At 42.5% G+C, this 27,870-nt stretch overlaps 3 protein-coding genes, 1 long non-coding RNA gene and 1 pseudogene across 6 annotated transcripts; 4 read left to right on the forward strand and 1 right to left on the reverse strand.

Moving 5' to 3' along the window:
• Window positions 1–3,190: 3,190 nt before the first annotated feature.
• On the reverse strand, window positions 3,191–8,818 carry LOC135634890 (uncharacterized). 2 transcript variants are annotated; one of them, XR_010495474.1, is made up of 4 exons: window positions 8,448–8,818; window positions 4,125–4,329; window positions 3,934–4,018; window positions 3,192–3,817 (listed from the first exon to the last, which is right to left on the reverse strand). It is a non-coding gene; the product is annotated as an uncharacterized LOC135634890 (long non-coding RNA). The 2 variants fall into 2 exon arrangements; XR_010495473.1 differs by having other exon boundaries at window positions 3,191–3,817; window positions 3,934–4,329.
• Window positions 8,819–10,042: 1,224 nt separating this feature from the next.
• On the forward strand, window positions 10,043–10,906 carry LOC103977557 (transcription repressor OFP8-like). The gene has a single exon (XM_018824234.2). The coding sequence runs from the start codon at window positions 10,043–10,045 to the stop codon at window positions 10,904–10,906; it is 864 nt and encodes a 287-aa protein (XP_018679779.2).
• Window positions 10,907–20,607: 9,701 nt separating this feature from the next.
• LOC135635330 (BURP domain-containing protein 3-like) lies at window positions 20,608–21,999 on the forward strand (annotated as a pseudogene).
• A 1,025-nt stretch (window positions 22,000–23,024) lies between these two features.
• LOC135635331 (WRKY transcription factor 22-like) lies at window positions 23,025–24,470 on the forward strand. Of its 2 annotated transcripts, none has more exons than XM_065146339.1 (3): window positions 23,025–23,558; window positions 23,653–23,766; window positions 23,870–24,470. In XM_065146339.1, exons 1-3 carry the CDS (start codon window positions 23,224–23,226, stop codon window positions 24,306–24,308), a joined length of 888 nt encoding a protein of 295 aa, XP_065002411.1. In that variant the 5' UTR covers window positions 23,025–23,223; the 3' UTR covers window positions 24,309–24,470. The 2 variants fall into 2 exon arrangements, with proteins under 2 accessions (XP_065002411.1, XP_065002410.1); XM_065146338.1 differs by having other exon boundaries at window positions 23,030–23,558; window positions 23,858–24,470.
• Window positions 24,471–25,841: 1,371 nt separating this feature from the next.
• LOC135636425 (probable WRKY transcription factor 43) lies at window positions 25,842–26,825 on the forward strand. The gene is made up of 2 exons (XM_065148112.1): window positions 25,842–26,086; window positions 26,648–26,825. The coding sequence occupies exons 1-2, from the start codon at window positions 25,842–25,844 to the stop codon at window positions 26,823–26,825; spliced, it is 423 nt and encodes a 140-aa protein (XP_065004184.1).
• The last annotated feature ends 1,045 nt before the right edge of the window (window positions 26,826–27,870 follow it).

The raw sequence follows: 27,870 nt of genomic DNA on the forward strand, positions 1-27,870 counted from the left end.
TGAGTTTCAGCTAACATAATACCCAGGAGCTACCCAAATGACATATGATTGGATGAGCCTTTAGGGTAGTGTTTATGACTAGTTCGTTGCCTTATTCTATAGTAGTGTCAGATGGATACTTATGGAGACTTTTAATCGTGACGGACCATCTTGAACCTTTTCTCATGCAATTGTTCAGAGCTTGCGAAGTTTGTATTTGTAATTTGTATTATCTAATCAAATGCTTACTGAAATAATTGCTTATAGATCCTGAGTTAAACTATTCGTCTAACATGTCTTCTCTTTTGAAAGTCATCGAGGAACAATAAGAGGTTTCGGGGAGGTTGACATTTTGCGAATGAACACATAAAGATACTACACGACTTAGGCAAAATCAACTAAGTTCATAATAGATAGTATTAGAGCGGGATAAGTACACTTAAAAGCACTTAGCATGCAAACGTGAGAGACATAGCAGAGTTGCATTGAGAGTAGCCAACACATGCGACCGTTCGTGGGAAACAAGCATATAGACGCAGGGGAAGGAGTTTCTTAGAAGAGTGAGCATTCTAAATTTTTCATTTAGAGGAATGGCCAATCTTTCGTGTAAGAGGCACCACAAGGACAACCGAGCTAGAAAGAATGGGTCGTACATAAAGGTTGGGATGATTGAGTTTAAGATATGACTCGATGTTGGCAACCAAACTTGATAATGCTCAAGGCAAACAAGGCGTTTGGAAAACGATGAGACTATAGAGGGTGAAATGGGTTGCTCAGCAAATGAAAGAGTTGTGCAAAGCTCACAAAAAGGTAAGGGGAATTGCTAACTCAAAAAATTCAATGCTCATACAAGGGCTTGTATGTAAACGATTGATTGTCTGTGACCATCCCAATGCGATTAAAACTCGATGACATGGAGAATTGAAACTTTCTCTTTGACATCGGAAATATATGTCCATATGAGGCTAAAGTGTGTACTAAGTTCAACATATTACTAGGCCTTAAGAGGCACAGTAAGCGTTGGCGAAGAGTTACAATCTAACAAGTGCATTCATGAGGCGAAATAATGTATAGTTTATTCAACAAGGTGGAGTAGTCCAAGGGGATGATTATTTCCAAAACTTTCAGAGGGAAGAATGTGAAGAGAAAAATTACCCAACAAGACAGATATCTAAGAGGGATATATTAAGGAGGGGTATCTTAAGACAACACCATAAAGCTCAACAAACCAAGTGAGCGACGAGGAGTCATTGAATGATCTCACATGAGGTAATGCATTGGTGGATGTATTGCAAGATTAAGTTGAGGAGCGACCCAAAGCAATACCAAACTAAGGCACACTTAGAGTCAATATAAATATCGAACTCAACGGAGGGCTAACTTGTGGAATGGTGGGTACAAGGGCCACCATTAACTTAATGCAAATCGTGGAGTGAAACAACTTGGGTGAAACTTATTGAAATGCCCAAGCCACATGAAAAGAGTTGACATAGAAGATGGAACATGGAGCGGAGGCATGAAGCTTTCATTAGACAATGATACTGACATGAACTCATGCAAAGGTAAGAGCAGGATCATGTCATTCTATAGGTCCCTCATTCTAATAGAGCAGACTCAATCTGTATGGTGCTAAAGTCAAATGGAACTTTAAGGCATATGCACATTATCTTGACGAAGCATTTGACAAATGAACTAAAGCGACTCAAATTACGGAGGCGAAATTAGAGTCAGAAGGCATTGACACGAGGCAAGAGGACGTAGAGGCGGGTACTCTTGAAGAATATGTTGTAGTGCTACCATTCGAGTTGCCATAAAGGAAGTAGTGCACAATGGAGATTATGTTAGGAGGTAGAGGCCCAAGATCTAGACAACAACGCACCAATTTCAATGAAGTCAACGGACTTCAAGAGCTATTAAGCAATAGACTGTCCTAGAGTTATACTTCATCCGAGTGTGCTTCGAGAGCGAGTGGACAAAAGTCAATTTCCAAATGAGCAAACACAATTAGATATGACGGAGGCCCTATGATATGTTGGCAGAGGCCACTCATGGAGAGATCGCAGTCCGAGTTCATCTCACAAAGATCATAACACAGTGGAGATGTCACTGAGGCAATATGGTGCAGCAGATTATGGTAGAATAGTTTGAGACAATACGATACATGTGAGAGATGTCATACGAGAGACTTGATCATACAGAGGTATGATTGGGAGCTATTAGGAACTCCACTTCAGTGAACAACATGACGACAAGAAAAACTATAGATTCAAATAGTGAATGTTATGGTACCGCAAAGATTGATATTCTGTTCGTGCATCAAATTTTATCTCGGATGAAAGCCTTGGTTGTCAGCATATAAGGATTGTATACCACCGAGGGGGAATTCTGAATGTAAGTACCAGTGAGTTCCATAAGAGGGACTTGATCATATAGAGGTACGATCAGAGCGATTGGAGAATTAGATTGCTCTAGAGCTCATATTCGCTTAAAGGAGCCCGACAAGTCAAAGGATAAGTCCAAATAAAAAAATATTACTCCCAACAATACAAAGGAAAATAAAATCAACATGAGCCCTACAACATGATGGCAAAAGCTATGCATGGGAGTTGCAATCTATTTTTCTATCAACCAAGAGGAACTGCTCAAAGAACATAGAGGTGTTGAAGTAAGTGGTTGAAAAGGGCATGGAAACGACAACAAGTCTAAAAAGATTCTCAACTATCCAAAACCAAGCGTCAGTTAGAATGGAGGTAAACTCAAAGGAGTACTATAATGCCACGATACAGACATACCGATCACAAAAAAAAGGATGCAGATGTAAGACGACAAATAGTAGGGCGATGGGCACATTAACGCCATGGTATCTTAGAGGCGAGACTTTCGTATAGTCATTGATCCATTACTTTTATGGAAGAAGAGCGCTTGGTTGTAAAAATGACTGAAGGACAAAGACCAAGAACAAACCAACGAAATAGATTATACGTGATGCTATACATTTTCTACTCAAAAGAGTAGGTGGTATATATATGTATCACAACAAACCAACTTAAACCCCATGTCACGCGTTCATTTAAGCTAATATTCTGTTTTACAAGCGACTAACATATCAAACAGAATCAACTAAATCAACAGAAATGAAATTTGTCGAGAAGACTAACCCTTTGTAGACGAACATACAAGAATACTATACGAATTAGATAAAATCAACTAAATCCATGATAACTTTGTCGAACAGAATAAAAAAATTATACACCTCTCAAACATATCCAAGAGCCAAACGAATCTGATTGTCCAAGTTACTAAGACAGCCAAATGCCACAACCAACCTATAACACACCAAAACATAATTGTTTTAACTATCTTTGGAGCAACATTGATTTAACTTACCATATTTCTGAGTTTTAGTTTTACGAAATAGAAACAGAATATAAAAACAATGTCAAAAGCAAAATTAGTGTCGACAATGCACACCCTGTGAATATTACATATGAGAAAAACTTGAAAACATCAAAAAACCACACAAAAAAAAAAAAGAAAGAGAGAGAGAGTCAAAGACCATAGCACACCATGAAATTCTCCCACGATTGCCTATCACATTATGCCTAGGAGTCACTGTTTCTGATCTCAGCTAAGGCAGCATGGTTTGTTTGTCATGCTTCAGTCCCTCTAACCGCACACCTTAATCACACACACCCAACCAGGTAATCAGATGGCCTCGAATGCCAGTTCCTTGCTTCAGGTCAAGGCTTCGAATCATCATCACGATGCTTTATGTGCCTGTTGCTCTTTCATTTCATGTGACGGTCTTCTCAGGTGAGGTATAATGCATCAAGTGGCACTGCAAATTAAAAAGAAAAACAAAAGACATCACATAAATAAAGTATTTCTCAATTATAATACTAAATCAGAAGGTTGGGATGAACACTGCATGTTAATTCCTTCTTTAACATATACCATTTTGATGCAACATCGTTTCTACATTAAGTCCCAAGTTCTTGAGCACATATTTTGGGTTGTCCAATCCCCTGAATTCTTGTGGCTGCTCATATAAACAAGTAGACAGATATCTGGTATCATGAACATGACCAAGATGGAGGCTGTAGCTCGGGTAACAAGGCATATCCACAATGCGAAAAGGTACATACTCCTCTTATCCTGACAACCAGAAACAGCTGCAGCCTTGTGAGACACTTCTTTGAACAGATCTGTAACGGCGCACCGACAAACAAGAACTATTCATAATCTGAACTGCTGTTTTTGCCGCTGTGCTTCATACTTGCAGAGGCTTTCAGAACTCATTTGGTTATGCTGTTCCACCCTCCTGACCATGTTTTAAAAAACCAACTCCACCTGTACCAGAAAAATACATACTTGAGGAAAGACTGAAGACTGAGTAACTCAATCTAAGGTTCTGCAGTACCAGCTTTTTATGAATATTGCTAGCAGAATCAAAGAGTGATTCACTTTTGCCCATAAGAGAGTGGTGCAAGGAAAACTCAATGCAAGGAAGCCAAGAAATCACTATATATATATATATGTGTGTGTGTGTGTGTGTGTGTGTGTGTGTACATATACATATACATGTGTGTATATATATACACACACACACATATGTGTGTATATATGTATACATACACACATATATATATCCATTAGGAGTTATTAAATTTTCCATATTATATGTTGTTTTATGTGACTATGATTATGAATCTTGGAATCATTGCCTCCTTACTATGACCACTTGCAGAAAAAAAAAAAGAAACTCTCTAAAACATCTATCAGATATTCAAGCATGGCCCTATCAAGTAATCAGAACTTCCTGTTTGTTTCTTATGAGAAAGGAATGATCAATACATCACATCACCTGGGCAACAAACTGTTCGATCAGAAAAATAAGGTAATCAACAGTGTATTAATAAATGTATATATATATATATATATGTATTAATAAATATATATATATATATATATATACATATATATATATATATATAATATGAAGTGAGTTCTTTACATCTCAACAAAAGCTAAGAGAAAAATCACTTATATATCAGATATCAAGCAATCTGTTCTATCTGTGTACATAGCGCTCATATCTGAATTCTATCGTCACCTCCATGGCTCCAACCTACAAACTTAGGGTTCCTGTTTCACAGGTCATGATCAGCTTTCAATGTGAAATGTATTCTAATCATTATGTTTTGACATCTTAGATTAACTTATATCAACGAATTGCTATCAATGCAGCATGTATTGACATCTTAATCATTATGTTTTATCTAAGGCGAACATGAAGTCAGTTGCAAATGTCAATAGCTTATCCTGAAGTCCCCTGTCTGGAAACATCAAAGAATTAGAGAGGTATCCTGTGTTACAGATGATGTAAAAAAGTCAAATGAACATCACAATTATTCTAGCATATCGTATATTACAGAAATTCATGTCAAATTAACATAAAACTATGCAGAAAGAGGTGAAGCTAATTCAGGAATTAATCTTATATGCAATCTATTGTTCCCAACAATAAGCAATAAAAAAGTAATAGGCTCTACCTAATCAAGGTTCCAATGCAAGGGATATTATGAACTGCATATGAACGAGGAGTTGAATCAGTATCCTCTCCTCAGGTCCACCTTACATAGCACTGGTCACCAATGAGACTCAAGAATCAATTGAAATTTGAAGATGAGGTCCACTATTTTCTTGAGATGCAGACAACAAATTACTGACTGTGCTTATTATATAATCTTTATTAATAGAAGATGAATTATGTCAGTCCAGTTTTGTAATTCTCCTGACATGTCAGCCATAACTATATTCATTAAATTTGTCTATTTGGGACTAATCATGGTGCATTATGCCACCTCTAGGCCATAAATCTTATCAAAGTGGAAACCAAACTACATATCCTAACATTTTTTTGTGTTCAACAATGAATGGGAAAGTCATGATATTGTAATCAATCTTGTTGTAATGATTTAAAACATTGAATGACGTTTCATGCAAACTGGTATAAAACAAATGGTACATACCAATCCAAGCATGTTTCAGGCAGTAAAAAATAGTTTTCCCATCAATTAGGGCTCACGAACGCAAGCCCACACCCTCTTCTCCATGCATAAGAAGCGTGGAATCGCTACTTTCTCTAACGCGCTCTCTCCCCCTTCCTCTTAGGTCCCCTCGCACTTGTTAACTGGTCCAAGTAGGCGCCTTCAATTGGGTGCGGTCCGGAAGCATGCCTAGGCCGAAGCACCACTGGGCAAGCCAAGTGCCCACCTGAGTGAAATCAAGTTTGGGTCGAGCCTATTCATTAATTCTAGTTCGGTTAAACTAAATCAACACCTCTTCAACTTAACCCCCCTCCCTCTGTGCGAACATATGGCCAAGTGCCCAACTGAGTGAAATCAAGTTTGGGCCGAGCCTATTCATTAATTCTAGTTCGGTCAAACTAGATCAACACCTCTTCAACCCAACCCCCCTCTCCCCATGCAAACGTATGAGCCCCTACCCCCTTCAGAATCCCAATTGAGGAATAGAAGAGTGTGATCATTGTCTTCCTCTCTGTCAGCAAACAGTGGTGACGGCATCTTCCTCTACATCAATAAAAGATGACAACATCTACCTCCGACGAGCTCTTCCTCCTGGACCCCAACAGAACCTCTTTCCCTCCTCCTTCATCACAGTCGCCTACATCCCCTTGTCACCCGAGCTTTCTCGAAACCCGAGAGCTTTCCCAAAGCTCGACTGCCTCGTCTTCTACCGCTGCCCCCCTTTGATTAGGATTCTTCCACTACCTCTCCCCCTCTGTCACCAACATCTTCCCCCCTTTCGCTGCAACTCTCCCCCTATTGTCCTCCTCACACAGCCAACATCTTCCCTTACCTCTCCCCCCTCCTCCCAAGCTTCCTCGACAACCTCCTCCTCCTCCCTGATACCTCCCCTCCCAACTCTTGAACCCTAACAGGCCCCTCTCCTTCCTCCTTCTTTCCCTCCCAATCGACAACCACCCAACCGAGAGCAACCCACCTCCCATACCCAACAGCCCCCTACCCTTCTCCTCGGATAGCTCCATGCTCCCCTCTCAGCTGATGGCGACCCCCTCTCCATCCTCCTCCTTCTTCTATGTTATTTTTTATCAATATTTTTTTAATTTTAATATTCGAGAGTATGCTACTTTACTCGAGCGAGTGCCTTGCATCTAGGGTGTTTTAATACCTTGGTGTCATTTAGCGCCCAGCGCCTTTGACGACACTAGTCACTGTCGCCTCCTCCTAATAATATGCTACAAAAAAAAAAAACTCCCCCGCCCCAGTCTCTTCTGGTCTAGATGGTACCATGTTATAGTGCCAGTATGTCAGATCTGTACCAATCCTGTACTGGTTTAGGCTGCAAGCGGCATCAAAACTGGACCAAATTTTAAACCCTGGTTGTGGGTGCCAATAGCATTTGCTTGTCCACTTTGAGGCTAGTCTGGCAAGATGCAGTCATTGTCTTAGCGTTCTTGCAAAGGGGGTACATCAGTCACACTATACAAATCATTATCAATTTATCATTATCATTAACATAACCATCGACCCTTCCATTAAGTATTCAGGCTTTTCCCCAGTACTTTTGTTGACAAGTTTAATTTTGCTAAAATGCTAGAATGAGATAGATTTGTAAGGTTAATGGAAAGGAGGTAAATTAATTGGTTGGTTGATTCTTAGTTAAAAAGTCAATAGCATATTTACCACGAATAACCAAACTTTTCTAGCAACTCTATCAAGTCAAGGAGATGAAGAAATGAGATACTTCATCACAAGAAGAAATTATCTTTTTTTCTTTAACAAGCTTCCAGAAAAGAATAAAAAAAGGCAACACTATTTTTGGACTAAACAAGTATTTGGTGACCAGTGGACTGAGTCACCGCAATGAAATCAGGATTGAATTGTCGATCTAAGTCTAACTTTGAGAAGAAAAGAAATAGGGACTTGATGGGGCTTCCGCACCCAGCCAAAAAGAGGGTGCCATGTATACATGGATAATTGATGCAAGGTCTATACAGCCTTACCCCTACAAGTATAGAGATTGTAACCGCACACCAGTCATGGTCGCCAAAAGATCTGTGCAGGTTCTTGACAAGCAATCAAGATTTTCTTCATTGCTTACGTAATCTTTTGAACCCTACTCTCATAACTTAGAACAAAGTATCAACAAAAATCGAGTTGGTATTACCTAAATAACTTTGTAGGACTCAGTTTCCCAACAATACCATAATATCCCAATCTTGTTCGTTCATTATCTTCTTCTTCTTCTTCTTTTTCTTCTTCCTATATTTGTGACAATTGGAAGGACATTGCACCGTAAAGAATTATAAACATAATCAATCAATCGAGAGAAAGAACAAACCCTAGAAAAAATAATGTCAAATTTTGCTCAAATTTGTTGATGAGGCATCCGTGAGTAAGCTTTGAGGCATTGGATCTGACCTTTCGACGAACAGAATTAGAAGCCAGATCAGGCGGTATCTATTTCTTCCAGATCGGAAGAAATCGGAAGCCTCCTCGTTCTTCTACCCTTCCAAATCGTAAGCCTCCCAGCCAAGGACTAATGCACCGTCGTCTTCGTCGGAGGGCCTCTGCGTGGCCCTCGTCGATGCCGTCCTCCCCGATGCGGGTGGGAAATGGGGAGACGGCGGCTCGGGCGAAGGCCTCCATTACGGAATCCCCCCCAAGGGCGCGCAGTCCTTGAGCCCAGCGTCCTCCAGCCTCGGCGGAACGAAGGAGGCAGCCTCGGCCGCGGCCTCGTGGAGCACCATGCCCCTCTCCTCCGTCACCCCCCATCCCCAGTAGATGTTTCGAAAGACGCACCGGCGCGCCCTACGATATTGGATGCATCTCTTATAGCCAGATCCAACTAACTGATCCGGCCCGAAAAGTTATTGGGCCAAGCCCAAACCATATGACCTACGTTTGGCACTTATCATGTCCATAATATGTTAATTCCTTTATAAATATTTGTTTATATTATTGATAATTAGATTGAGTTTTGTTTAAGGGATAATTTTCACAGTAAAATTAATATCCAATATATTATTTCGTTTATTTTATTAGAAAAGAATCTGAGGCACTTTTTGGAGGTATATTACAAAACGATAAAAAAGGCTTCCTAAATAGAGTGGTTTTGAATCCTATACGGATTAGAAAGTTGAAGAGTTGAATGCTGCCAAATGTGATTCTTCTCTCAGAAACATCCTTTCAAGTCTTGCAGTAGCCTAACCGCGGAATTAAAGGTTAAATGAGATGCCTACATTGGCTAAACGCCATTGTTGAGCATTACTAGCTCGTCATGTGGCTCCAAACAAGAATGGTCATGGTGATAAGGAGAAGTAACCAGGTCACATGCACGGGTAAGACGATCTCTGCTCGATGAGCTGCGCCTGTGACGGAAGGAGCCAAGTCGCAAGAGACCAACGCTCCCGCCACCACCCAAGACTCAATCACTAGTTCACTTTAACCAAGAACGGCTGTGTCAGGAACATGGTGAAGCAATCCTTTCGCCGACACCAGCCGTGAATGGTGGGCAAGTGGGTGGCCGTATGCTTCTCCCTAGCACTCGGGTGCTACCGTGATCACTCTTCTTCTTCTTCCATTGGGTGTTCTTGTGATTCTTTTGAGGCTGTTGAGGTGAATGCACTGTTCTATTTCCCAGAGGAAGAAGGTCAAGTGTTCTTCTCCACCCTCTCTTTTGCTGCATTCCAGAGAGAGAGAGAATCAGAGTTATAATTGCTTTTGTCCTCAAGCAGCTACGAGCGATCGAGCAAGACAAAAGCATGGCAACATAAGAGCATCTCCGTACCTTTATCTTCTGCAACACACTACAAGAAGAACTGATAAGAATCCAACCTTAACAATTAGTAGTGGCACTAAACAAATGAATTAAGAGCGATACAACATTCAACTGCTTTTGTTCTCCTATAAATGTATTCTCGTCTTCCTTCTTTTTCGTGTTCTACTTGGGGGAGGAGGAAGACAGTACATGTGATAACAGAGTTTTTAGCTTACAGACGAAGCAAGAGTCAACAATGGAGAAGTCCAACAATAAAGGCAGCAGCGCCAAGCTGAAGCATCGCCTCACTTGGATGCTGCTCGGCTCCTCTTGCACCACCACCACTACCATTGCAGAGGCCGCCCCTGAACCCTGTACAGATTTCCGCTACCGCAGCAGCCGCCCCAGTCGTGCGACCGACGACCACCGCCCCCGCCGCGTCGACCCAGTCGAGCGTGTCAAGCCATTCTTTTTCTTGATGAACAAGAAGGAGAATGATAAGGAAAAGAGGGCACTGATCGAGTCTGTGAGTCCGTCTGAAGGTAAGCAGCGGACCAAGGAAGCCTCTGAGAGGAAGAAGAAGAAGCAGAAGAAGGTGTTGTTCGATGCTTATGGATTCACCAGCTCTTCTTCCTTGGACAGCGAGAACGATCACGATCTCTTCAGCAGTTATGAAGAGGAGAAAGACGAGGACGAATCAGGGGCTCTGTTCTCATCCAAGAGCTTCTCCACCGAATCCTCTGAATTCTACCACAGCAGCAGGAAGAAGAAGAAGAAGAACACGAGGAGAAAGAGCATGAAATCCACCCGGCGCCCGCCAAGGAGACATGTGAAGCATTCCCAAGAACCGCAGCCGCTGGTCTCCATCTCATCGTCCGAGAAGGAAACGAAGCCGGAGGCAGCGGCGTACATTGCTGGGTTCCCGGTGGTGAAGCGATCCACCGACCCTTACGGCGATTTCAGGAGCTCAATGGCGGAGATGATCGTGGAGCGCGGCATGAGCAGAGCTCGCGACTTGGAGCGGCTCCTCCACGCTTACCTCCACCTCAACTCCCCTCGTCACTATCAGGCCATCCTCGAGGCGTTTTCCGATGTATGCGAAGCTATCTTTGGCAAATAGCTGAGCACTTGGATCGACAGTGTAGATTACAGTGTTCATATCGTTGTTCCACATCAACAGTCTAACGCCCTTATTGCTACCTGCACTCTAATTGAAGCTCGATCCTGCTCTGTTCTCTCTAGATTTGTAGATGTCAGCTCACTATCTACTGTAATTTAGGAATGTTAGAGCTAACTCCAGGAAATTTACCACAAGTTAATTTTGGCAACCCAACAAGACAATAAAACGGAAAGAATAAAAGCGAGACAAAGAACAAACAAAACACCAGAACACCAGATATACGTGGTTCGGTCAATTGACTTTGACCTACATCCACGGAAGAAAGAGGAGCAAATTACTACTGCAAAAGAAGGACAATTACAAATGCCTTAGGAAGATGTTCCTAGGTCATAAAACACCCTTAGATACTAAACAAGAAAAACCAAACTATAAGTCCAAACTATTTAAATGAGTATAGACTTTCTTGTGGTGCCACTTATGGTACCTCTTGTGGTGCATCTGACTTCAAAGCTCAGGCCCTTATTTATAGTTCCAAGGTGAGACAATAAGTCTGATTTTCCCGATGTGGGACTATGGGACTTGCCAAACTAACAAATCTCCACCTTGGCATGTCCCAACAAAACTTGCTCCACCTTCTTCATAACAGCCCCAACGGGCAATCACCAACAATGAACACCAACCAAGTCCAAACACTGCTTGAACTTGTAAACCGGAAGAGACTTCGTAAGCATATCAACTGGATTGTCCTTCGTATGAATTTTCTGAACAAGGACTTTCCCCTCAGCAATGGTATCCCATTTGCATCCAACAATTTTCTTACTCGAATGCGGCTTCACAAGATCCCAAGTTCTATTCCGATGGAGAGACTCAATTTCTTCATTCATCGCAATCAACCACTTAGCGGAATTATCACAAGAAACTGCATCTGAGTAGGAAGTAGGCTCACCAACTTCACTTGTCTCTTCTGCAACAGACAAAGCATATGCAACCAAATTTGCATATCTTTGTGGTGGTCGAATTTATCTCCGTGGTCTATCCTTGGCTATGGAATATTGCTTCCTCTGGATCATCTGCGTCAGTAGACTCGGGACCACCTACTGGCATTCTTTGAGTAGAAGAGTTCAACTTAAAAGAATCTGAACTACCAATCTCAAGCTCCACCTGCTTCTGCGCACTATCATTTGTACAACTAGTAGAATCCTCTTTGGAAGATAACATAAATAATTCATCAAAAGTAACATCTCTACTGATTATAAATTTTGGGGATTTGGGATCAGAACACCATAATCTGTATCCTTTCACCCCTAGAAGCATACCCAAGGAAAATGCACTTTTTAGCCCGAGGCTCTAATTTTCCTTCATTTACATGCATGTATGCTGGACACCCAAAAATTTTTAAATCAGAATAATCAGCAGGAGTACCTGACCAAACTTCCTCCGGAGTTTTAAAGTTAAGTGCTGCAGAAGGAGCGCGGTTGACAACGTAACATGCCATATTAATCGCCTCTGCCCAAAAGTCTTTTGTCAACCCTGCATTTGAGATCATACACCTCGCTCTCTCTAAGAGTGTTTTGTTCATACGTTCGGCCACACCATTTTGCTGAGGCGTCATCCTAACAGTGCGATGCCGAACGATTCCTTCATTTTTGCAGAATTCTTCAAAATCACCTTCACAAAATTCCATGCCATTATCTGTTCGAAGTCGCTTAATCTATTTATATGTTTGCTTCTCAATCAAAGCCTTCCATTGTTTAAAGGTTAGAAAAACATCATTTTTATGCTTCAGAAAATAAACCCAAACTTTCCTGGAATAATCATCAATGAAAGTCAACATATACCTGGCACCACCCTTAGATTGAACATGAGCTGGACCCCAAAGGTCTGAATGAATATAGTCAAGAGTACTTTTCGTTTTGTGAACTGCCGGAGAAGTGAAGCTAACTCTTTTCTGCTTTCCAAAAATGCAGTGTTCACAAAAGTCCAGTGGCCCAATACTCTGTCCGCAAAGTAGACCTCTTTTGCTCAATATGCTCAAACTTTTTTCGCTCATATGACCCAAACGCATATGCCATAATTTGGTGATGTCAGAATCAGACAATGATGATGACGAAACTGCAACTGAACCTGTGACAGTAGTTCCCTGCAGAATATACAAGCTACCAGACCTACAAGCTTTCATAACAATAAGGGCACTTCTAGAAACTTTCATAACTCCACCTTCAACTGTGTATTTACACCCAAGGGCCTCTAGGGTGCCTAAAGAGATGAGATTCTTTTTCAAATCAGGAACATGTCTAACATTAGTGAGCGTCCTCACAATACCATCATGCATTTTAATTCGGATTGTGCCTCTACCAACAACATCACATGCGGCATTATTGCCCATCAAAACAATTTCACCATTACAAGATTCATATGTGGAAAACAAATCCCTATTGGGACACATGTGATAAGAACAACCTGAATCTAAAATCCATTCATTTTTAGACCTCGTCCTGTCATCAATAGCAGAAAAAATATTTCCAACAATCTCATCAGTTGCAACACTAACTTCAACGGATTCAGTAGTTTTTTCAACAAATTTTTCCTTTTTCTTTAATTTATTTTTCAATTTAAAGCAATCAGATTTAATGTGCCCCATTTTATGACAATATCTGCATTCCAAATTTCTATGTCTGGATTTAGATCTAGATTTAGATCTACTACAGTCAAATTCTCTTTTATCCATTCTCCCCCTAACAACCAGACCCTCAGCCTGATTCTCTCTACTTTCCCCAGTGATATTCCTGTCTATCTGCTCCTTAGATTTCAGTGCAGATTTAATTTCTTGATAAGAAACTGTTTCTTTTCCATAAATCAAAGTATCACGGAAATGCTTAAAAGATTGGGGAAAAGAACACGAGCAACAAAGCCTTATCCTCATCATCAATTTTTGCATCTATATTCTCCAAATCCATAACCAAAGAATCAAACTTATCAAGATACGAGAGTATAGATGTACCTTCAGTCATTCGAAGCATATACAAACTCTGCTTCAAGTAGAGACGATTCTCCACTATCCTCTTCATGTACAAGGCTTTAAGCTTGTCCCACATGCTCTTAGTCGTAGTCTCCGTAGCTACCTCCCGTAAAATCTCGTCAGAGAGGTTTAGAATGATGCTGGATCGGGCCTTCTTATCCATACCCGCAAGATCTTCTTTTGACATATCATCTGGAATGCTCTCGGCTCCCTGTAATACCAAATCAACTCCGTCTTGAACTAGAATGGCCTCCATCTTGAGTTGCCACAAGCCGAAATTGACATTTCTGTCGAATTTCTCGACAACAATTTTTGTTATTGTCATCGTTGCCAAAAGATCCTAGAACTAGTCTCTGATACCAGTTTGTTAGAGCTAGCCCCAGGAAATTTACCACAAGGTAATTTTGGCAACCCAACAAGACAATAAAACGGAAAGAATAAAAGCGAGACAAGAACAAACAAAACACCAGAACACCAGAACACCAGATATACGTGGTTCGGTCAATTGACTTTGACCTACATCCACGGAAGAAAGAGGAGCAAATTACTACTGTAAAAGAGGGACAATTACAAATGCCTTAGGAAGATGTTCCTAGGCCATAAAACACCCTTAGATACTAAACAAGAAAAACCAAACTATAAGTCCAAACTATTTAAATGAGTATGGACTTAAACCAAAGCAAACACTTAGGTTTTTCTTGTGGTGCCACTTATGGTACCTCCTGTGGTGCATCTGACTTCAAAGCTCAGGCCCTTATTTATAGTTCCAAGATGAGACAATAAGTCTGATTTTCCCGATGTGAGACTATGAGACTTGCCAAACTAACAAGGAACCGTAATCACACATCCATGTTCCACGGGAGAACTCAAATTACATGAGGCAATTATCACCTTCATGACCTCCTTTTATTTCTGTCATTGTGTTTACATGATATCAAGCTACTGTGTTGGCCATTGTAACCACACTGTGACATTTATGTTGAGATGAACGAAGCTTAGATTCCATGCTGCTGCTATACGTGACCCCAACCACATTGGAATCAAGGTCTAAAATGTGACCAAATGGAAGCCAAATCTGGATTCAATTGTCCTTCCGGTATCGCACCTCATTGACTACACCTCGTGGGTGTGGATTCTCTTGTCGGCAGCCCCATAGGGTTCAGGGTTTTCTCGAGCACAAGATTGAGCTGATCTTGGTCGTCCAAGCTGTTTGGGATCGAACACATGAGCTGCACTGTTAGGGTTCTTCTCGAAATCGAGGCCTTGGATCCTTCTCTTCTTCCTCGTCATGGAAGCACGCCATTTTACGTCAATCATGGAGAAAGATGTCGTCTTCCAAAGACAGCAGTCACTGAATCGGTCCGGGGACGGTTGATACAGTCCCCCATTAAGTGGAGCGAGCTCTCTCTGTTGGGCTGATGGCCCATATTCAGCCCATGTGGGCTTTATCAGCCCACAGCTCACACCCCCTCTTAACCTAACCCTAATTAAGATTAGGGGGGTGTGGTGGCTGCGTTTTAGAGGCAGATTAAAGCTATAAAAAGGCAGCAACGAGGCAGATTTTTGGAGCGACGAGATTCCAAAGAGAAGAAGGAGAACAAGGCAGAAGAGGAAGAGAAAGAAAGGGAAGAAGACAAGGACAACGCAGAGAGACTGTTCACAATCATCTAGCAGTATTCTCATCTCAGGTTAGATCAAATCTACAGTAGGCTCTTGCTGTGATTACTTGGGAGGTTTTAGATATTGTGGGCAGTAACGTGATCCTTGTATCCCAGTTATTCTCTTGTGGTTGTTGCTTGGGTTTTGGGCAAGAGATTGAGATTTGTAAATTCATTATTCTCATAGTGGATTATCTCTAGTTTGCCCCGTGGTTTTTACCCTTCACATTGAAGGGGTTTTCCACGTATATCTTGGTGTTCTGTTTGATTGTGTTTCCATTTTATTCCGCTGCGTATTTTGGTCTTCTAGTATTTGTTCCTATACAAAGGTTATTCCTGTTTATATCCCCATCAACTGGTATCAGAGCGGGGTTTTGGTGATTTAATTTTTGTATTTGAACATGGAGGCCAGTAATATTTCTCGCATGATTAGTTTGAATGGAAATAATTAGATGATATGGAAACCAAGAATGGAAGATCTCTTGTATTGCAAAGATTTGTATGGACCTTTGCAAGGGGATAGTGCAAAACCTACAACTATGATAGATGATGAGTGGAAGAGGTTAGATCGAAAAACAATTGGATTTATTAGACAGTGGCTTGATGATAGTGTATTTCACCATGTTTCTACTGAAATTTCTGCATATTCTCTTTGGAAAAAATTGGAAAGTCTCTATGAAAGAAAAACAGCTGGCAACAAAGCTTTTTTGATCAGAAAACTTGTGAACCTAAAATATAGAGAGGGTGCTTCTATTGCTGAGCATTTAAATGAAATGCAGAGTATTACTAACCAGTTATCCTCTATGAGAATGTCTCTTGATGATGAGTTGCAGGCATTGTTACTTCTCAGTTCATTACCAGAAAGTTGGGAGACACTGGTGGTTTCCCTTAGTAATTCTGCGCCAGATGGTATTGTCACTATGAGTCAAGTAACAAGCAGTTTGTTGAATGAGGAGTTGAGAAGAAAGAGTTCGGCAACATCTCAGAATGATTCATAAGCACTTATCTCAGAGAACAGAGGAAGGTCAAAGTCTAGAAGCAGTTCACGTATGGGTAGGAGCAAGTCAAGATCAAGAAAAGATATTGTTTGCTATAACTGTGGTGAGAAAGGACATTACAAGAACCAATGTAAGCAACATAAGAAGAACAAGAAAAAGGGAAAAGAAGTGGAGTCTACAGAGTCAAAGGATAATACTACAGCTACAGTGCAGGGTGGTGATTATTTGATTTTATCTCCTTCTGATGATATTTTTTCTTGTGTGTGTCAGGATCTTGAGTGGGTGATTGACACAGGTGCTTCTTATCATGCTACACCACGGAGGGAGTTTTTTGCTACATACAGGTCTGGAAACTTTGGTGTTGTCAAGATGGGCAACTATGGCACAGCAGACATCATTGGCATGGGTGATATCCATTTAAAGACCAACCTTGGCTGCAAGTTGGTACTTAAGGATGTGAGACATGTGGTTGACTTGAGGCTGAATTTAATTTCAGTTGGAAGACTAGATGATGAAGACTATGAAAGCATATTTCACAGAGGGCAATGGAAACTCAGTAAGGGTTCTCTTGTTATAGCTAATGGAAAGAAATGTCATACTTTGTACAGGTTGCAGGCTAAAGCTTATGGTGAGCAGTTAAATGCTACAGAGAAAGACTTCAGTATGGAGTTGTGGCATAGGCGATTGGGACACATGAGCGAGAAGGGGCTGCAAGCTCTTTCCAAGAGAGAGGTATTACCAGATCTCAGAGGTATACATCTGAACCCTTGTATTGATTGTTTGGCTGGTAAACAACATAGAGTTTCATTTGCTAGTGCTGCTTTGTCTAGAAAAATGCATGCCTTAGACCGTGTTTATACAGATGTATGTGGTCCTTTGAGGACAAAAACTCCTGGTGGATCTGTTGATGTTCTTGGTATAAGTGGTGCACTTTATTTTGTCACTTTTATAGATGATTTTTCCAGGAAAGTTTGGGCTTATGCTTTGAAGACCAAAGATCAGGTTATTAATGTCTTTAAAGAGTTTCATGCCAGGGTTGAAAGGGAGACAGAAAGGAAATTGAAATGCATAAGATCAGATAATGGTGGTGAGTATACAGGATTGTTTAATGACTATTGCAGGTCACATGGAATCCAACATGAGATGACAGTTCCTGGTACACCTCAGCATAATGCAATTGCAGAGAGGATGAACCGCACCATCATGGAAAAGATTAGATGTATGCTTTCACAGGCCAAGCTACCCAAAAGGTTTTGGGATGAGGCTTTGAGGACTGCAGTTGATGTGATCAACTTATCACCATATACAGCCCTAGATGGTGATGTTGCAGAGCATGTATGGTCAGGGAAAGATGTTTCCTACAGGCATTTGAAAGTGTTTGGTTGTCGTGCATTTGCACATGTTCCAGATAATGAGAGGTCCAAGCTGGATGGTAAGTCTAAAGAATGTATTTTTCTTGGTTACTCACATGATCAGTTTGGTTACAGGCTTTGGGATCCAGAAAAGCAGAAGGTGTTCAGGAGCAGAGATGTGATCTTCTTTGAGGATCAAACCTTTGAGGATTTGAAGAAGAAGGCACCAGCCAAGACTTCTGCAGAAGGATTAGCAGATTGTGACCCAGTTACTCCTCCAGTATATCAGGGTGATGGGGGAGATATGCAGGAAGATGGTGTAGAACCTGATATTGATCTACCTGTAGGACATGTTGAGCAAGAAGAAGTAGGAGAGCAAGTTCCCGCAGAACCTCAATTGAGAAGATCTTCTAGACAACGTCAACCTTCCAGAAGATACTCTACAGATGAGTATGTGATGCTTACTGATGCAGGTGAACCAGAGAGTTACCAGGAAGCAGTTGAGAGTGAGCAGAAAGAGAAGTGGTTAGTTGCTATGCAGGAAGAGATGGATGCTCTTCAGAAGAACCACACTTATGATTTGGTGCTGCTACCAAATGGAATGAAGGCCTTGAAGAACAAGTGGGTTTTTAGGTTGAAGACTCAAGAATATTGTTCTCAACCAAAGTACAAAGCTAGATTGGTTGTGAAAGGCTTTGGTCAAAAGAAAGGTATTGACTTTGAAGAGATATTTTCTCCTGTTGTTAAAATGTCTTCTATTCGTGTTGCTCTTGGTATTGCTGCTAGCCAGGACTTGGAGGTTGAGCAGTTAGATATGAAGACAGCTTTCCTTCATGGTGATTTGGAGGAGGAAATTTATATGGAGCAACCAGAAGGCTTCAAAGTCAAAGGTAAAGATAATTTTGTCTGCAAGTTGAAGAAGAGCTTGTATGGGCTAAAGCAAGCTCCAAGACAGTGGTACAGAAAGTTTGATTCATTTATGACAGAAAATGGATACAAAAGAACGGCTTCAGATCATTGTGTGTACATCAAATGGTTTGGTGAGGATTTTATTATTCTCTTACTTTATGTTGATGACATGCTTATTCTTCGGAAAGATATGTCTAAAATTGACAGGTTGAAGAAGGAAATGAGTGAGTCTTTTGCAATGAAGGACATGGGGCCAACAAAGCAAATACTAGGCATGCAGATTTCTCGTGACAGGAAAAACAAGAAGATTTGGTTGTCACAGGAGAAATACATCGAGAAGGTATTGGAAAGATTTAGTATGAGCAATGCTAAGCCAGTTGGTTCTCCTCTTGCAGGTCACTTCAAGTTGTGCTCAGAACAGAGTCCGTCAAGTGATGAGGAGAAGGAGAAAATGCAAAAGGTTCCTTATGCTTCAGCAGTTGGAAGTTTAATGTATGCAATGGTATGTACGAGGCCGGACATCGCATATGCAGTGGGTGTTACTAGCAGATTTCTTGCAAATCCAGGCAAAGAGCACTGGGCAGCAGTGAAGTGGATTTTTAGATATCTCAGAGGGAGCTCTAAGATTTGTTTAAGCTTTGGAGGTGGACCACCTGCGTTAACAGGTTACACAGATGCAGATATGGTAAGAGATATAGATACGAGGAAGTCTACTTCAGGTTATGTACTTACTTTTGCAGGGGGAGCTGTGTCATGGCAATCCAGGTTACAAAGGTGTATTGCTCTCTCCACCACAGAAGCAGAATATATTGCTGCTACAGAGGTATGCAAAGAAATGTTATGGATGAAAGAATTCTTACAAGAATTGGGGCTGAAACAGGAAAATTATGTGGTGCATTGTGACAGCCAGAGTGCCATCCATTTGTGTAAGAACCCAATGTTTCATTCCAAGTCAAAGCATATAGATGTCAGATACCACTGGATTCGAAATGTATTTGAAGAGAAGCAGTTGCAGCTTCAGAAAATTCATACAGATGACAACGGAGTAGACATGTTGACGAAGACCTTAACAAAAGAAAGACAGGAGATATGCCGACAGTTGGTCGGTATGGCTTCACATTGAGGAGTCATGGGACAGCCTCCCTTATGGGCTGAAGGGGGAGGTTGTTGGGCTGATGGCCCATATTCAGCCCATGTGGGCTTTATCAGCCCACAGCTCACACCCCCTCTTAACCTAACCCTAATTAAGATTAGGGGGTGTGGTGGCTGCGTTTTAGAGGCAGATTAAAGCTATAAAAAGGCAGCAACGAGGCAGATCTTTGGAGCGACGAGATTCCAAAGAGAAGAAGGAGAACAAGGCAGAAGAGGAAGAGAAAGAAAGGGAAGAAGACAAGGACAACGCAGAGAGACTGTTCACAATCATCTAGCAGTGTTCTCATCTCAGGTTAGATCAAATCTACAGTAGGCTCTTGCTGTGATTACTTGGGAGGTTTTAGATATTGTGGGCAGTAACGTGATCCTTGTATCCCAGTTATTCTCTTGTGGTTGTTGCTTGGGTTTTGGGCAAGAGATTGAGATTTATAAATTCATTATTCTCATAGTGGATTATCTCTAGTTTGCCCCGTGGTTTTTACCCTTCACATTGAAGGGGTTTTCCACGTATATCTTGATGTTCTGTTTGATTGTGTTTCTATTTTATTCCGCTGCGTATTTTGGTCTTCTAGTATTTGTTCCTATACAAAGGTTATTCCTGTTTATATCCCCATCACTCTCCACTCTCCTTTGGTTCTTCCACCACGCTGTCTCTTCTATAAAAACCCTGGCTAATCTTCTTCTTGTCATCGTCCACCGAGTGTGTTAGTTCTTGGTGTTCGTGCTGGTTGACTCCATGGATCGCTTCCGTTCTCTTCTTACATTGTTCTTAGTGAGTGGAGCGAGCTTTAGACGTCCTCTGTTCTCGATTTATTTTGCCTTATAAGTTTCTTTCTCTAGATCTTCTTCTGTGTTCTGTTCCGTTTCAGCTTGCTGTAGTCGGTCATGCAGCGTTGCCTCCTCGGCTGGTCGACTGGAACTCGGTCGTCCCCAACACTCCCATGCCGAGCGCCATCAGTGATCTTATAAACCCTGGTCTCTCTTTGTTTCTTCTCTGTTGTCGTTCCTCTCTCTTCTTGGATGCTAACAAGCAATGAAATGCTTGGTCTTATGTTTGCAGATGTCACTGATGAGCAGAAGTCAGGTACCAATGTGAGCGTCGGCATGGGAGGCGTGAACGTGAGCTCCAAGGGGGATAGTGGCGGCGCCACCGTCAAAGTCGGTGAGGGCGGCGTCCATGTGGGCACCTGGAAGCCCGGTGGCGGAACCACCTTTGATGTCGGGGAAGAAGGTGTGAACGTGAACACCAGCCACAAGGGGGGAGGGCGGCCCGTTGTTGTCAGGGTGCCTTTCAGCAGTGGCTTGTCCTTCTCATATGCTGCCGCCGAGAGACATATCCATGATGACCCCAGCGTCGCCCTCTTCTACCTGGAGAAGGGCTTTAAGTCTGGCTCCAAGTCGAGCGTACAATTCAAGAAGACCACCACCGGCGCAGCTTTTCATCCGCGAAAAGAAGCAGAGTCCATACCCTTCTCGTCGGCGAAGCTCCCGGAGATTCTTAACTACTACGGCGTCAATCCTGGTTCAGCAGAAGCACTGGTGATGGAGAAGACGGTTCAAGAGTGCGAGAACCTGGCAGCGAGGGGGGGAGGCGCAGTTCTGCGCCACCTCGCTCGAGTCCATGGTGGAGTTCAGCATGTCGAGCCTGGGGACACGCGACGTCACGGCGGTGTCGACCGCCGTCGGCAAGGCGGGCTCGACGCTGCGGCTGTACACGATCACGGAAGGAAGCCAAGGCCCGGCTACAGACCGGTGGCGTGCCACCAGGTAGCATACAAGTACGCGGTATTCTACTGCCACACGACGGCGACGAGCAAGGCGTACAGGGTGGGCCTAGTGGGGGCAGACAGCGCAGTTGGCGGAGGCTGTGGCGGTGTGCCACACCGACACCAAGGCGTGGAACCCCAACCACGTCGGCTTGAAGGTGCTCGAGGTGAAGCTCGGCTAGGTGCCGGTGTGCCACTTCCTGCCGGAGAACCACGTCGTGTGGAGCCGCAGCACTTGAAGTAGCTCATCCACACCCTGCTGTGTTCAATAATGGAGAAAATCATAGTCTCTATCTGTGTGTTTGAGAGAGAGAGAGAGAGAGAGAGAGGCAGCTATTTGCTTCTCGTGTTGCACACGTAAATGCATCTTCGTTATGTAACAACAACAATAATAATAGCAGCATTTGGAGCTCTACGTTTGTAGGAAAGATTACATATTTTGCTCTCTCAATACAATTGCAAGAGGTCAAGAAGGAAAGAAAGATATCTGATCTCCAAATGGATCTTTGATAGTAATAGCTAGTTGACATAAGGACAGCGAAAGCCATGGGTACCTTACTGTTACTACATGTGTAGTGTGGGACTTCTCGACCTTTCCATCTAAAGACGAGAAGTGGGCGGGGCACTTTTGATGGATAAACCTATGGATGGGATAAAGGCAGTATCACATCAAGGTGTGGAAGGACGAGAGGGAACGGCATGGACGGATGAATGAGTTGCAACTGGCCTTTTGCTTCTCCTACGTTCTTGTTATTTTGGATCAATGGTGACTCACGTTGGGAATTAGCCGAGCTTTCGTCCCTCTGTCAGAGATCACATCGACGACAGGGAGTGATGGGAACAGCAGCTTGTTGTGACATCCACGTTGAGACCTCCATGGCCGCCGTCTCACGCATGTATCCATCTCCATCTGCTGCGTAGGAAGAGCTACCAAACGGCGGCCGGAGAGAGAGAGAGAGAGATCAGTTCTGGCTTACTGTGAAAGCGAATAGGTGTATGTGGACCGGAAAAATACTGTGAGTGGATCAAAACAGTTGACCACGGATACAAGTAGATAAGCTTAGGAATAAGAAAAGAGGAAGGGATTGCGGATGGATTGGATTGTTCGTAAGATTTTTCTGAGGGTGATGTCAACTTGTCATTGTGAACGGATTCCACACACACACGTTAAGATTTTTGGCCTCTCTCTCTCTCTCTCTCTCCTTTGACTTGTGTTAGTAAAGTCAAGTTGGCAGAGCCCACAACCGGTGGTGGGCTTGGCATCACCGGATTCTGGAGATCCGTCGCCACTTCCCCCTATTCTTATCACCACCACGCGTCTGTGACCTCCACCACCACCAAATCTAGTATAAATTCCGCCAGATCTTGGCCTCTCTTTATATCCGAAACCCACATCACTCGGCAGCCAAGTCAACGCCGCCCGCCTCTCTCTCTCTCTCTCTCGCTCTCTCTCCTTCTTTTCCATGGGCGACGATAACTGGGATCTTTACGCGGTGGTGAGAGGATGCTCCGCCGGCACTGCGGTGGACGTGGACGATCCCTTGTTTTCTCCCTTTCCTCCTTCCCTGTTGCAGGAGAGGGACGTCGGCGGCGAGAAGGGGAGGGCTTTTGGCTTCCCCGAGCTCGTGGGGACGTCGAGTTATCCGTACGGACTCCACGAGCTCTGCAAGCCTTTCTATGCCATGGAACTCCATCAAGAACCGCCTCTGATTCCTGCAGTCGGTGATCCCCGGCAATCTCAGCGGCAGAGCAGGCAGCCCCAGCGTCCGGTCTCCCAAGCTCTCCGTTCTGCGAGAAGGTACATCCTCTGCTCTCCTTTTCTTGCCTCGTTCCTTCTGATTCGAACACTAGAGGAGAAGGATTGCTGATACGTGGAAACGTTGGACCTGCAGGAAGAATCAGCAGAAGAAGGTAGTATGCCAAGTGGCTGCTCATGGCGTCCGATCCGACCTGTGGGCGTGGCGGAAGTACAGGCAGAAACCCATCAAAGGCTCCCCTTATCCACGGTAAAGCTGCAAAGGCCGTTCTTTTCCTTCGATTTCTGCTTCCAGGTTGTGATCTTAGGATGACGGTGTTGACATTTTGAGCGGGAAGCAGTTCATATTACAGGTGCAGCACCTCCAAAGGCTGCCAAGCACGGAAGCAGGTGGAGCAGAGCAGAGCCGACCCGGGGATGCTGCTCATCACCTACACGGCGGAGCACAACCACCCCATGCCCACCATCCGAAACTCGCTCGCAGGGAGCACCCGACCGAAGCTCCCCCCGCCTACCTCCGCCGACGGCGATAACCGTGACCAGCTGCTGCCGCCGAGCCCACTGTCGTCTCCCCTCGCCGACTCCGTGGAGGACGAGCTTCTCCTTAGGCGGCCGCCAAGGCAAGGTGAGGAAGCCGAGGAAGAAGAGGAGGAGGATACTCTGTTCTTGGGCATGGATACGGTGGCCGTCAGCTCCGGATACTTAGGCGAGAAAAGCGGCTTCGAGGACCAGTTCTGGCGTTCGCCATGGCCGGCCAGCTTCAACGCAGCGGCGGCAGACATGGCGATCTAATGGTGGAACACCTATCACGAAATTTTGATTCTGCTCCGCTGTCTGTGTCTGTGTTTCGTCTTCCTCGTTTCTCATCTGACCGAGAGGACAAGCATACTTCTGCTGGCTCTGTAATCTCCGTTTCTTCTCACACCACTGCCCAAGTGAGATTTTTAGCTACAATGTTCAGGTCATTCAAACAAGCAACAAGAAAATGAGATAATGATCATAAACACAAGACAATATATTTACGTGTAAACTAAAAACAAGTATCATGAATAAGATCAAATAAATTCTTTCACTAACCACTAAAAACAGAGCCTCAAACGCCCACATCATTTTTCCAAGCCAACTAAATGTATAATGTGATTGTAGAAAGTTAGAGTAAAGTTGGGAAGAACTTGGTTTTGGCAGTCCTCTGTATCTCATCACAACACATTCAAAAGGGGGAGAATGGACTACAAGTAACTAGGAGAAATTGTTATGTAGATTGGGTTCATTAGAACTATCAAAGCTTAAAAATTTCCATTACTTTTTTGACATGGTAATTGACTACTACCTTATCAAAGCTAGGGTGAATCAAAAAACTCAATCAAACTGAGATTAAATCGATCTAATTCAGTTCATCAATAATTTAATTTTAAAACTATAAAATAGTTCTAATTCGTATGTACTTTTTTGACATGGAGTTTGTAATTTCAGTTCAATAATTTACCAAAGTAATTAGATTGAGATTTAATACTAAAGTTAATCATTATGATGCTGCTAAATTCTTTCTCTCTCATTCTGAATGAACAAAAGCAGATGAAGGGAGATTAAGAGAGGAAGTGAGGATTGATGGTCTGAAAGGACCCTTCATCGTCTTCTTGGAATACATTCACCGGCAGAAGCAGCTTCTTGGAATACATCATCGGCAACATTGTTTAGCAGATCATATCGAGTGTTTAACACGCATTTCGTGTTCTGATTGCGTCGTCGTGATGAAGGTGATAGCTTTAGGTGAACGACACGTAATCTATCTCATTCTGGCATCCTTCCGTCTCTGCTCTCTTCTTCCTTCGCCAGTTGGGTCACCAAGTTATTTGTCGCCCTAAACTAATCTCTCTCCATGCTTTATCGTGCATGCGTGGTCAAGGCTTCAAACTCAAGCCTGGACTACGTGACACTCATATCTATAGTTTACATGAGAACGACGAGGTATAGTGGCCGTGAAGCTCCGTCCATATTGGGAGCAGTAATGGCAGTTGAACTGACATGAGGTTAGGTGGGGTGTCGTTGGTTGTCCTTCGTTGGATCTTGCGTCCATAGATCTCATGTTTGTCCACTCCTATCTTGTGGTTGACACTTCCCAACCTCTTCCCAACTCCCCACGCTCTTCTTCTCTCCTATATATAATCCACCTGCGGCAATCCCTGCACCTTCGAAGTTTCTCCGATGGAATCCTCGGAAGGAGCAGCGCCACCCTACTCTCCTTTCTTCCCTCATCTCGCGCCTTCAAGCTGGTCTCAGTGCCAACAGCAAGACCAGTCTGCTTCGCTCCCTCATCCGTGGGTGATGTCAGGTATCGTCGACTGGAATCTGCCGCTTCTACCGAGCACGATGGGACTGCAGCAGCTGCTGCAGCCAGCGCCGGCGGCGAGCGAGGACAAGGAGAAGGGGAGGGGTGCCGCCGGGAGGAACAAGAAGGTCATCAGGCCGAGGTTTGCTTTCCAAACGAGGAGTCCCAACGACATCCTCGACGACGGCTATCGTTGGCGGAAGTACGGCCAGAAAGCGGTCAAGAACAGCGTCCATCCCAGGTGAGTTGATGTCTTCTATATCCTTGTTCTCGAAATGTAGAAAGAGAAGGAGAAGGAGCAAGACAACAAGAAAACACTTGAATTCTAATTATATCATAGAGTAATACCACAGCAAAACAAACCTAAAAGAAGGGAGAGGCAATCAAAGGAGAAGCAATACAAGTTCTAATTATCTTAGAACGAGTAAAGACAGTGAAACTAAGAGAACATAGAGAGTGAAACTATGGAAAAATAAGAATCAATAACAATGTAATTACCTCTCTACATCTATAGAGATGTAAAAGTAGGCCTAATACTAAGTATGATTGCAGAAGACTGACATGAGGAGACATGACAGCAATTTTCCAGCTTCAAGATGATCCATCATATTGGAATTATTAGCATAAAACTCAGAAACTTGGCCTCTGAGATCACTGCATGCATATCTTTGCATATTAACGAATGGCTTTACCTCATACCAATCAATTCTTTTGCTTATTACATGTATCGATATTTAGGTTTTTGCACTCTCATCTAACCCTTCTTCTCTCCTCATGAATCAATCATTGCATGGATTGGAAGAAGCTACTACCGGTGCACTCACCACACATGCAACGTGAAGAAGCAAGTCCAACGTCTGTCCAAGGATACGAGCATCGTTGTGACCACATACGAAGGGATCCACAACCATCCATGCGAGAAGCTAATGGAGGCTCTGAGCCCCCTCCTTAAGCAGATTCAGTTCCTCACTGGATTCTGAGGTTGCTTTAACTTTAATTAGCTGATGTAGGAAGACAAAAGAAAGGAAGGAAAGAAGGAAGAAGAAAAGCATCTGCTTTGTAATAATGCATACCTAATTACTCCCTTTATTATGTAAAAGAATATATCGTAAACATCCAACAATAGTGTACTACTGCAGTACGTGTAATGAACAAACATATTTACTGCAACATTTGATTCTTTTTTCTTAATTTTGTTATTGGCAACCTCTTAGTTCATATAACCCTTAAAAAACTAATAAAATATAATTTTACTAAATACGATCCCTCAATTATCAATCGTATCCTTATTTTCCGTAACCCCTCAATTACCTTTAATTCATATAACGATTTCATTTGTCGGTCAATTATCCTCTTATGGGTCGACGTCAAAATCGTAATTGTATCGCCTGGGAGAAGGCATTTAAAGAGAAGAAGAGGAAGGAAGAGGAAGGAAAAAATTGTATGAAAAGAGTTGGAAAAATGTTGAAATTAAATGGTAAGTTAGAGGTATTTATATCTAATTATAGTGGGGTATTTTAGAAATATTGAAGTTCTTAAAATATGATTATAAATAGTAAAAAAGGGTTGGAGGATTGAATAATTGTACACTTTTAGGGTTTAAAAATAAATAAATTTTATTTTTTTTAAATGATAAGAGTGAAATGATAACGATGTGTCGTACTTATACGAGTGACTTATGTAATTAAAAAAAATCATGCCACTTTGAAAATCCTATCATTTCTATTAATTTATTGGCATTCCCTATTAAAAGAATAAGGTGGAATTATGTATGGAATAATATAAAAAATAGTTAAGATAATCAACAATAAATAGAAATAAACAAATAATGTACATAAGATTTAAATGATTCGATATTTTTTGCTTACCATTTAAGGAAAGAAATCTAAACATTTCACTTTGTGAAAACATTATGTATCTTCCTAATTTTAATAATATGAATAATATATTATTTTCTACTTAGTCTCTTTATAAACAAAGTATATTTCTTCAACATCACGTCATATAGAAACATTGCGATATATA

Source organism: Musa acuminata, chromosome BXJ3-4 (assembly GCF_036884655.1).
Source record: "Musa acuminata AAA Group cultivar baxijiao chromosome BXJ3-4, Cavendish_Baxijiao_AAA, whole genome shotgun sequence".
Classification (NCBI taxonomy): domain Eukaryota; kingdom Viridiplantae; phylum Streptophyta; class Magnoliopsida; order Zingiberales; family Musaceae; genus Musa; species Musa acuminata.